At 36.7% G+C, this 12,434-nt stretch overlaps 1 protein-coding gene across 1 annotated transcript in view; it reads left to right on the plus strand.

Moving 5' to 3' along the window:
- LOC134247469 (SMC5-SMC6 complex localization factor protein 1-like) overlaps positions 1-12,019 on the plus strand; it is a 39,175-nt gene extending 27,156 nt beyond the window's left edge. The window contains exons 17-20 of the mRNA XM_062729826.1: positions 9,289-9,423; positions 9,638-9,760; positions 10,208-10,333; positions 11,252-12,019. Of these exons, the coding sequence (XP_062585810.1) occupies positions 9,289-9,423; positions 9,638-9,760; positions 10,208-10,333; positions 11,252-11,766 (899 nt within the window). The 3' untranslated portion in view covers positions 11,767-12,019. The remainder of the gene's footprint in view (positions 1-9,288; positions 9,424-9,637; positions 9,761-10,207; positions 10,334-11,251) is intronic.
- Positions 12,020-12,434: the final 415 nt, after the last annotated feature.

Consider the following 12,434-nt stretch of genomic DNA (forward strand, 5'->3'; position numbering starts at 1 on the left):
GTGAGTGTGAAAGCTTTCTTTACATGAACGTAAAGACGATCGACGGTTATTTTTTGCTGACGTCTTAAATCAATAAGACATTCAGTATAATAAAATAAATGGTGCCTGTTTTGGAGGGTAACATTTGAAATTGACACCCCTCGGAAAACCATTGTCAACCTCCGCTGACGCGTCGGTTGACAATGGTTTTGCTTGGGGTGTCAATTTCAAATGTTACCCTCCAAAACAGGCACCATTTATATATTATATCAAATAATTTTTATATATAACAGGGTTTGTAACAATATACATGTATTATGTCAATACATATATTTGTAAGCCGGCCATAACATACAAATGAATTTAAAAAATATACATGTATTTCAGAAACAAGTGCCTGCACGGTTTCTAGGTGGGATTGAGGCTTCGTGTTTTTTTTCACGACCCACTAAATAGATACTGCCCTACAAAACTACATAACTTTAGTGCCCCCCCCCCCCAAAAAAAACAGAAACCTATAGGCTATAGCAGGAACTCTGTGGCCTGTGTTACAAAAGAACTTTGGACTTGAACTAAAAAAATAGCTGATTGTAAAATCTTAAAAACTTTTGTTTCTGTTAAAATCTGCATAAAAATATCTTTCTAAATTCTTTTCAAAAAAGATTAAAACTGTTTTCAAAGTAAAGAAAAAATGAAAGTTTTGTGCATAATATTTAGGTTTGCATCATATTTATTTATTTTTTTCTTTGTAAAGAGTCCATTGTTTGGATACATCCCAAAAGCAAACACTCATTTCAAGTTGCATAAAGTGCAAATGCTTGAAAAAAGTACCGGTACATAAAATTTTATTATACATAACTTAAGGAGTTTCCACCCTCACAATTTTATAGGTTCAAAGTACTAAGACTGCATTTATTTTCATTTAATATACTTTAAACTTTCCATTTATTGCAAAAAATGTATAGGTCTCCATATTATTTAAGATGCGAAACATAAATAAACAGAAGAGTATGTCAACATAAAAAATTGTACATTTTTAGCTCTACTGGTCAGAGACCAGAAGAGCTTATGCGATAGTAATGCGTCCGTCGTCTGTCCGTCTGTCTGTCCGTCTGTCTGTCTGTCTGTCTGTAAACAATTTTTCAAAATGCTACTCCTCCTACAGTTTTGGTCTGATTTCAGTATAACTTGGCACACAAGTAGACTACACTAAGATACATAATTCTATGTATCGGTTTTTGATTTCCATGAACGGTGTTGTCGTTGTTACCAAAAATAGAAATTTCTGTGAAATTCTTTCAAAATGCTACTCCTCCTACAGTTATGGTCTGATTTCAGTATAACTTGGCACACAAGTACACTACACTAAGATACATAATTCTGTGTATCAGTTTTTGATTTCCATGAACGGTGATGCCGTTGTTACTAAAAATAGAAATTTCTGTGAAATTCTTTCAAAATGCTACTCCTCCTACAGCTTTCGCCTGATTTGAATATAACTTGGCACACAAGTAGAATACACTAGAATACATAATTCTTTATATCATTTTTTGATTTCCATGAACGGTGTTGCCGTTGTTACTAAAAATAGAAATTTCTGTGAAATTCTTTCAAAATGCTACTTCTCCTACAGTTTTGGTCTGATTTCAGTATAACTTGGCACACAAGTACACTACACTAAGATACATAATTCTGTGTATCGGTTTTTGATTTCGGTGAACGGTGTTGCTGTTGTTACTAAAAATAGGAATTTCTGTGAAATTCTTTCAAAATGCTACTCCTCCTACAGTTTTGGTCTGATTTCAATATAAATTGGCACACAAGTAGACTACACTAAAATACATAATTCCATATATCGGTTTTAGATTTCGATGAACGGTGTTGCCGTTGTTACTAAAAATAGAAATTTCTGTTAAAAACTCTCAAAATTCTACTCCAAATACAGTTTAAGTCTGATTATAATATAATGTGGCATGCAAGTAGACTACACTAAGAACATAAGAGACTTAATCAAGGATCATTATTCTTTTTATTGCTGTGGTAAAGTTTCAGTTCCCAACTTTTCTCTTCCTTTCCTGAAGTACAAACCAGTAGAGCTTCAGTCTCCACAGAGACTTCTGGTTTGTAAACAGTATTGAGAAAAATATGTAAAAACTGGTGAAAATGCATAATTCAGATGCTGAGTGTTCCTAAATACCTCCTACTTAAAAGATACTTTTGAATTGTGAATATCAGGGAAACTATTTTACAGTAAAGCAAATACCTGAATGAAGAGACCTTAGAAGGAGTTATTGCCCTTGTCAACATTTTTTAAAGATTGAATAATTGATTAAATATAGAAAATATGCATTTTTTAAAATTCTTTCACTAAACAATATTTATCATTATGCCTATTGTAAAGCATTCTTCCAAGAGATATTTTTCTATAAGGTATGAATTTAAACTAATTACAGTTTTTGCAAAAACCTATGACATCATAGGAGGGTGGAATTACCTTAAAACATTATTCTTTTAAAAAAAAAAGTATTTTAAATTTAGATGGGTGGTTGTATTAAAAGCATTTTTAATTTGATGGGTGGTGGGGGAGAAAGCAATTAAAAATGTATGGGTGGTGGGGTAAAAATAAAAGTGCCTTCCAACCCCCCCATACATTTTTTTCTGGAATAGCCCTAAATAAAGCAACAAAAATAAAACGAAGTTTTATCTATATAAAATAAACATTAGTAGTAATGACTTTGAAAACTTCATAAGTCAAAGAACATAGTTCATTAGCTTAAAGATTTTTGATAATCAGTGTTTCCGTAGTTCTCTACACATACGAGGTAAAGCAGGAGAGGGAACCAGACTGGCCTGTTTGTTTACATTCAGCTGCGGTAGCAGATTAATTCTGATTCTGACAAAATCGGACCGTGGTATTAGGATTGAAAAACTCACTGTCAGTGTCTTATCATTTATATTAATAGTTTTAAAATAATTTTTTCATCAGAATGTAAACGTGATTCATGTAAGAAATCCATTCTACTCTGTAAATGAGCCCGGCTCTCTGTACTCCTGAGTACTTTGATTATCATTTGAGGTTTGTCTTAAGTTTCTGATTTTTTAGGTCACCTGAGTGACCTATTGCTATCCGTTTTCGTCTTCTGTAAAACCACTGAACCAATTTCAACCAAATTTGGTATACAGCTTCTATGGGTGAAGGGGAACAAAAATTGTGAATTTCATGGTCCCCGCCCCCCTGGGGCCTGAGGTGTGGGGCCAAAACCACTAAAATGAATGAAATCTTTAAAAATCTTCTTCTTTACTCCTGGACATCAAGCAGGCAAACTGTTGATATGAATGTAATGAGCATTGAGTCCTCTACCAAAATTGTGAAATTCATGGCCCCAGGGTCAGGGGTTCTAGTGCTAGGGCGGGGCTCTATAGCTTATATAGTGAAAATGCATTATTTCTTTGAAAATCTTCTCTCTACTCCTGGGTATTAAATAAACTAACTAAGCACATAGTTATGATGAGCAGGAGTGCCTCTTCCAGATTTGTGAATTTTATGGCCCCAGGGTCAGGGGTTCTGGTGTTAGGGCGGGGCTCTATAGATTATATAGTGAACATGCATTATTTCTTTGAAAATCTTCTTCTCTGCTCCTGGGTATTAAATAAACTAACTAAGCACATAGTTATGATGAGCAAGAGTGCCTCTTCCAGATTTGTGAAATTCATGGCCCCAGGGTCAGGGGTTCTAGTGCTAGGGCGGGGCTCAGTAGATTATATAGTGAAAATGCATTATTTCTTTGAAAATCTTCTTCTCTGCTTCTGGGTATTAAATAAACTAACTAAGCACATAGTTATGATAAGCAAGAGTGCCTCTTCCACATTTGTGAATTTTATGGCCCCAGGGTCAGGGTTCTGGTAGTAGGGCAGGGCTCTTTTGATTATATAGTGAAAATGCATTTATTCTTTGAAAATCTTCTTCTCTGCTTCTGGGTATTAAAGAAACTAACTAAGCACATAGTTATGATAAGCAAGAGTACCTCTTCCAGATTTGTGAATTTTATGGTCCCAGGCTCAGGGGATCTGGTGTTAGGGCGGGGCTCTATTGATTATATAGTAAAAATACATTAATTCTTTGAAAATATTTTCCTTTGCTTCTGGGTTTTATGCCAATGATCCAAATATATATATATTTATGATGAAGAAAGGTGCATCTAGCAAAGTGGTTTTTTATGCCCCCAGGATGAAGGGGGGGGGGGGGGGGTTACATAGTCTGAAAATAAATTAATCCTTTGAAATCTGCCCTTTGCTATTAATCAACCATTTTATGATTACATTTGCAAAATTTTGAAATATGTGGCCCATGGGTCAGTGGGTGAGGTGCACAACTGGTTATAAAGTGGAAGTGCATTTTCTCTTTGTTACTCTGATCTACCTCTGGGTATTAAGTAAATAGAGTAAGCATGCTAAGTTAATAATTATGATAAGCAATGGTGCCTCTTTCAAAATTGTAAATTGTGAATTTCATGGCCTCCGGTTTAAAACGTGAACCAAATATAATTGTTTGAAAGTTGTTACACAATACTCAGGTGACCTATAAGGCCCGTGGGCATAGTTGCCAACTCACCCGATTTCGTCGGGTTACACCCGATTTTTCGACTCTTAACCCGATTATTTTTTATGACCCGGCGGGTCATGCTTTTCACCCGATTTTTGACGAACAACCAGAAAATCTCCCGATTTCCGGATTTGGTTCGTAAATTAGGTTGCACTTTTAACTTCCAGTTATAACCCAAGCTTGGATCTACGTAAACAATGCCGATGGCTATGCTCAGTGGGCCGTTTACCAGTAATTATGAGAGCAGGTGTAAACAATTAACTATGAGTTGTTTAGGCAAATCAAAGTTTGAAGTCAATCTGAAATGGCTTCCGATAGAAGTAGATCGTTATCAGGGTCAGCAGGAACAAATTGAACCAAGAATAAAAAAGAGAAGCAATATTTACGTAAATATCAATGAAGGAATTTTGGAAAACAACTTTCATACTATAAAATACAGTGATCGAAGATAGTGTAGATCTACCTGTACATCTAAAAGATATTGCACTTGTTAATTAAATTAAATAGAAGATAGAAAAAAATCACTTCAAAAAAGTTTCTAGTATGCCGGTCCCCAGAATCACGCGATTGCGCATGAGCAGTTATTTCCCTTGTCGTTACTATGCAGAATGTAAACAAACCCTCTTTTTTCAACAAAACGCATCTGATCAAGTGATTGGGGTTAGGTTATATAGTTTTTAAAAATAGGTGTTGTTTTATAAAGCCACTCCGTAATCTTTCTGTCTTTGGGCTAATTTATGTAATTTTTACTTACAAAAGGCACTACTATGAGTGCCATTTGTGATTGAAATCTTGCATGAAAAGCCTTATGTCGAATCGTGCCGATATATTATCTTCCACTTTGGTTCAGTTCATGAAATGTATCGCTTTACAGAGAACATGAAAGTTTTATGGAAAGTTCGGGTGAATCAACTCTAATGTCAAAATATGACCGATTTTGAGCGGTAAGTTTAGGCAAGTTATTGTAAAAGCGACTTACCGTTAACTGCAGCTTGATATCCTAACCTCCTAATGTCCACATTCAGAATATTGATCCTTTCAAATCGATGATGATGCACAATTTGATCAATCAATGACAAGTAATTAGCTATTTGTTAAATCCATGTATTTCTCACAAAAATCTCGCAATTTTAGTGGCATTGCACATTGAATCCTATCAGGTATTTCTTCATTACGTCAAAACACAAGTGACGCATCTCATGAATATTTATGAGATTACGTCAAGAAATGATCATGTGATCACATTCCTAAACAACGCAAGATGGAATCATTCTTCCTAAACCAGTACGTTATTTTACGAAATCTTTTAATTCTCATTTAAAAAACTGTGTTTAAAAACCAGTTTTTTAAACCCAATTTTTCACAAGGAACACGAATTTGGGGTCAATTTTGCGATTTGTGGCTTATTTTTCGATTTTGTCGATCGCTCACGCGATGGTATATATATTGAAAGCCGCCTTCGACGGCACCTACTTTAGCGCCATATTTACAGGGACCGGTATACTAGAAGTGTTCCAAACTGAAATACATATACTTCCAAGTTTAGCACAAATTTAACTGAAAAGGCTTTCTTTAAAATAAAAAAATGCACACTTAATTCAGGTCAGTACTGAATAATGAAACCTTCAATGCTCTTTTTAACATCTATATATTTAATCAACAATTGAACATATATTAATTTTATGTCTTTGTAAGTTAAAGCCTTTTTTAGGTCACCTGAGTAAACTCAGGTGACCTATTGCTATCCGTTTTCGTCCGTCGTCGTGCGTCGTGCGTCGTGCGTTGTGCGTTAACATTTGAACATTTTCAGCTTCTTCTCTGCAACCACTGAACCAATTTCAACCAAATTTGGCCTAAAGCATCTATGGCTGAAGGGGAACAAAAATTGTGAATTTCATGATCCCTGCCCCCCTGGGGCCTGAGGGGTGGGGCCAAAACCACTAAAATTAATGCAATCTTTAAAAATCTTCTTCTTAACTCCTGGACATCAAGCAGTCAAACTGTTTGCATGATTGTAATCAGCAATGAGTCCTCTACCAAAATTGTGAAATTCATGGCCCTGGGGTCAGGGGTTCTAGTGCTAGGGCGGGGCTAAATAAGTAGGTAGTGAAAATGCATTATTTCTTTGAAAATCTTCTTCTCTGCTCCTGGGTATTAAATAAACCAACTAAGCACATAGTTATGATGAGCAAGAGTACCACTACCAAAATTGTGAATTTTATGGCCCCAGGGTCAGGAGTTCTGGTGTTAGGGCGGGGCTCTATTGATTATATAGTGAAAATACATGAATTCTTTGAAAATCTTCTTCTCTGCTCCTGGGTATTAAATAAACTAACTAAGTGCATAGTTATGATGAGCAAGAGTGCCTCTACCAAAATTGTGAATTTTATGGCCCCAGGGTCAGGGGTTCTGGTGTTAGGGCGGGGCTCTATTGATTATATAGTGAAAATACATGAATTCTTTGAAAATCTTCTTCTCTGCTCCTGGGTATTAAATAAACTAACTAAGTACATAGTTATGATGAGCAAGAGTGCCTCTACCAAAATTGTGAATTTTATGGCCCCAGGGTCAGGGGTTCTAGTGTTAGGGCGGGGCTCTATAGATTATATAGTGAAAATACATGAATTCTCTGAAAATCTTCTTCTCTGCTTCTGGGTATTAAATAAACTAACTAAGTGCATAGTTATGATGAGCAAGAGTGCCTCTACCAAAATTGTGAATTTGTTTGGCCCCAGGGTCAGGGGTTCTGGTGTTAGGGCGGGGCTCTATTGATTATATAGTGAAAATACATGAATTCTTTGAAAATCTTTTCTGCTTCTGGGTATTGAATAAACTAACTAAGTGCATAGTTATGATGAGCAAGAGTGCCTCTACCAAAATTGTGAATTTTATGGCCCCAGGGTCAGGGGTTCTGGTGTTAGGGCGGGGCTCTATTGATTATATAGTGAAAATACATTAAATCTTTGAAAATTTTCTTCTCTGCTCCAGGGTATTAAGCAGATGAACTACCTATATAGTTATGCTGGACAAGGGCCCATATCTTCCAGAATTGTGAATTTCAAGGCCCCAGGGTCAGGGTACCATAGAAGGGGGGGGGGGGGGGGGGGTTTGTACTTATATTCTGAAAATGGATGAATGGTTTGAAATCTGCTCCTTGGTATTAATCAAATATCAAGGCCTAAGGGTCAGGGGTTCATGTGTGGTAGGGGCACTATTGATTATTGCTGAATGTTACTGATTAGTTGAAATGCATTTTTTGTTCCCTTACCCTGCATATGGGTATTAAGTAAACAAACTAAGCAACTGCTAAACTTGTGTATTGATATGATGATCAATGGTGCCTCTTTCAAAATTGTGAATGCCATAGCATCTGGCTTAAAACATGAATCAAATTCAATCACTGGAAAGTTGTTGCATAATACTCAGGTGACCTATAAGGCCCATGGGCCTCTTGTTTAAATTTAAGAATTCTCAATACACAAATACTTATTTATAGATAATTTAATGATGGTAAATTTGTCATGAATGTTGTTACGCGTTATGACCAGATTTTTTACTTTCCAAATCTGGTCATGACCAGATTTTTACATGTCAGAGGTTGGCAAGTATGCCCGTGGGCCTCTTGTATAGTGAAGAAGATTTAAAATGTCTTCATGGGCCATTTTTGCATTTTGGAGTACATATGAGGGAAGAAAAAATTGGTCCCTTGAGCATCTATATATCTGAAGTAGACTGTAGTGTCTTTGTTTATGATGTTTTTTTGAACTTTGACCCTGTTCATGTTTTATGAAGGCTGTTTTTATACCCCCCCTCCCCCCCAAACGAAGGTTGGGGGGTATATATAGGAATCATCTTGTCCGTCTGTCTGCTTGTCTGTGCAAACTTGTCCGGTCCATATCTTTCTTACAGAGGGACATTAGAATCTTCTACTCCACACAAAGATTGCCCATGACTCAAGGGTGTGTTCTGACCTTGACCCAAGGTCATTTGGGGGAGTTCAAGGTCACTGGAAGAATAATTTCATAATTCGTGTCCGGTCTTTATCTTTCTTATGGATAAACTTGGTAGGTTCTTATTTCACACAAAGATTGCCCATGACCCAAGGGTGTATCATGACCTTGACCCAAGGTCATTTGGGGAAGTTCAAGGTCACTGGAAGAAAAATTTCGTAATCCGTGTCCGGTCCATACCTGTCTTATGGATAAACTTGGTAGGTTGTCATTTCACAAAAAGATTGCCCATGACCTAAGGTAGTGTCATGACCTTGACCCAAGGTCATTTGGGGAACTTCAAGGTCACTGGAAGAAAAATTTCATAATTCGTGTCTGGTCCATATCTTTCTTATGGATAAACTTGGTAGGTTCTCATTTCACGCAAAGATTGCCCATCACCGAAGGGTGTGTCATGACCTTGACCCAAGGTCATTTAGGGAAGTTCAAGGTCACTGGAAGAAAAATTTCGTAATTCGTGTCCGGGTCATATCTTTCTTATGGATAAACTTGGTAGGTTGTCATTTCACACAAAGATTGCCCATGACCCAAGGTAGTGTCATGACCTTGACCCAAGGTCATTAAGGGAAGTTCAAGGTCACTGGAAGAAAAATTTCATAATTCATGTTTGATACATATCTTTATTATGGAAACCTTACTTCTGAAAAACCCAGCGGAGGGTATTTTGTCCCATTTGGACAGTTCTAGTTTTTTTAGGTGTGGATGTTAATACCAAGGACAATGCTGGGTGGACTCCGTTACATGAAGCTTGTAATCTCGGACACGTAGAAGTTGTAAAAGAGCTGCTAAATTTTGTTCCTGACAAAACTATGGACCATTTCTTCAGCCCAGGTAAACTCTCATTTGTATTTTACAAAAATGTGAAAATGGATCTCTAATCTTCAGGAGAAATTGTTAGTTAATTTATAATAGGAATGAAAGCATTATTTTCATTAACTCCAAATTTTATTTCTTAAGATGGCAGTGTAGTATGTGTATCCTAAGTGGGCAAATAACACCCAATAGTAGATGCTGTATTGCTAACTTGGACCACTGTTTTGTGTAGGAGGTGATAAGAAGTGTAGGAAGGTGAACCTGTTGGCGGTGACTGATGACCTGATTACCCCGCTCCATGATGCCGTGATGAACAACAGACTGGACGTGTGTAAACTGCTCCTACAGCACGGAGGTAATCAACATCTTGTATCACACAGAGGTATTCCCTGGCTTAAAACCAAGATAAGATGTTGATTTATTTATTGGCTTAAACTCCTACAACAAGGAGGTATTCTTACAACATGGTGGTAATATAAAATATTATGTAGCAATTTTGATCTTGGCTTTGGTGTGAGCCCAAGCAGTTGGTGTAGACGCAAATCCAGAGGGCACAGGTCACTCCTACAACAATAAGATATTCATTAACTCACACTCCTACAATATTAATTATTTCACACTCCTACAACAGGGGGAAATATTGATTACCTCACACTCCTACAACAGGGGGAAATATTCTTTATCTCATGTTCCTTCTACCAGTGTATGTTCATCAGCACATGGAGGCATATAACTTACATTTACATGTTGTTGTTGTTTTTGCTTATTTTAGCCAATAAATCTGTTTGATTTATACCTTTAGGTCCAGCCATGTTAGAAAGTAAAACTGCTTTAAATCAGACACCATTAGACCTGGCCACTACAAGTCAAATGAAGGAAATTCTGTTGTCCTTCACAGAGGATCGTTCAGCAAGGTCATGTTCTCAAGGTAGGTCAGACATTATCTAGAATAACAGAGGATCGCTCAGCAAGGTTGTGTTCTCAAGGTAGGTCAGACATTATCTAGAATAACAGAGGATCACTCAGCAAGGTCGTGTTCTCAGGGTAGGTCAGACATTATCTAGAATAACAGAGGATCGTTCAGCAAGGTTGTGTTCTCAGGGTAGGTCAGACATTAACTAGAATAACAGAGGATCACTCAGCAAGGTCGTGTTCTCAAGGTAGGTCAGACATTATCTAGAATAACAGAGGATCGCTCAGCAAGGTTGTGTTCTCAAGGTAGGTCAGACATTATCTAGAATAACAGAGGATCGCTCAGCAAGGTCGTGTTCTCAGGGTAGGTCAGACATTATCTAGAATAACAGAGGATCACTCAGCAAGGTCATGTTCTCAGGGTAGGTCAGAGATTATCTAGAATAACAGAGGATCGCTCAGCAAGGTTGTGTTCTCAGGGTAGGTCAGACATTATCTAGAATAACAGAGGATCGCTCAGCAAGGTTGTGTTCTCAAGGTAGGTCAGACATTATCTAGAATAACAGAGGATCGCTCAGCAAGGTCGTGTTCTCAAGGTAGGTCAGACATTGTCTAGAATGTCAGAGGATCGCTCAGCAAGGTCGTGTTCTCAGGGTAGGTCACACATTATCTAGAATAACAGGACTTATCTTGTTGTCTGCAATATATCACCAATCATTATAATAACTAAGAGCTTTAAAATCATTAGAGAATGTATTTTTCCAAATCAAGAAAATAAGTTCATAACTAGTCAAATTTTTAAAAACTCATAAAGGTGTCAAGTACATTTTTTCTTTGCTAGCCTAAGTGAGAAAGAATGAAGAGTTTAGAATATAATATATGTGTATGAATTTAATTGTAGATTGAGAGTTTCATTTGATGACTCTATTTTCAGGCAGCGTCAGCAGTGATGGCCCGGCAGACTCTCCCCCCAGTGATTACCTGTATGAGCAGGTGCTGGGAGGGGAGGATCGTGGATTTGCAGACCGAGAGGAGTGTGCTAAGTACATCGCTGTGATAACTACATTGATTCATTCTTATCTTAAAGTGATGGACTACAATCAAATTCAGGCTCTAATGAATGGAAAACTGAACCTGTCTTGTAAAAGTGACAAACACCATGGAAAGAGCGAAAAGGTCATAAAACAGTATAATGGAACAGAAGGTTGTTCTAAGAAAACTGTCAGTTGCTCAACTGAAAATGGATCCACTCCCACACAAGCAGTGAAAGGTTCAGGAGTATTACAATTCCATCAAGACTTTGGAACAGCCTTTAAATTGTCAGTGTACATTGAAAGATTTGCCGGTCACATCCTGAAAATCACAGAAGACAAGGACTTTGAAACTCTCCGATTTGACTTAGGTTTGCTGAAGCAGATTGCCTTTTCTTGTAAGATGTCAGTTAATTGACAGAATTCTAAGAGCATAACATATTAGAGATAGAATGAATCTCACACAAATAGAATTCAGTGAAAGGAAAATCAAACTTGGGCTTAGTGTATAACAGACTTAAGATGTATCTTCACAGAGGTCATTAGCTCATCCAGTATGGTAGTTTTTCTAAAAAATTCCATGTCATAAAATATTTTGTACATGTAGAAATATAGTTTTTTAAAATTAATTACAAGTTCGATTTATTATAAAAGAAAAGTGACTCCTTGTGTTGGATACTTTATATAGTTGTGTTGTAGTAAATAATTTTTTGAAAAAATGAATAAAGAGTTCAGGTTCTTATGATGTCATCATGTGTTCACAAGCTGTGCTTGAATGAATGCCATAAAACTGTGAAATACTGTAAAATCACATATTTTGTGGGGTCAAATTTTCGAGGTTTGAGAAAAAAATATTGGTTTGTGGGATTTGAATTCGTGGTTGGAAAATGTTTGTAATAATGCATATGAAATTTTACATGTTGTGGTGGTCATATATTTGTGGGTTTCTCCATACCTCAAAAACACTGAAAATTAAACCCACATGAAAAATAGTGATTTCATAGTATTTGACCTTGTTTTGTTTTAGCATTTTTTGCCTTCATCAATAGGCTAATTCAACTAAAATACTAGTAAATGTATTTATTT

Source organism: Saccostrea cucullata, unplaced genomic scaffold (assembly GCF_032062105.1).
Source record: "Saccostrea cucullata isolate Sc308-1 unplaced genomic scaffold, CSIRO_AGI_Scuc_v1 ctg6164, whole genome shotgun sequence".
NCBI classification, from domain to species: Eukaryota; Metazoa; Mollusca; class Bivalvia; order Ostreida; family Ostreidae; genus Saccostrea; species Saccostrea cuccullata.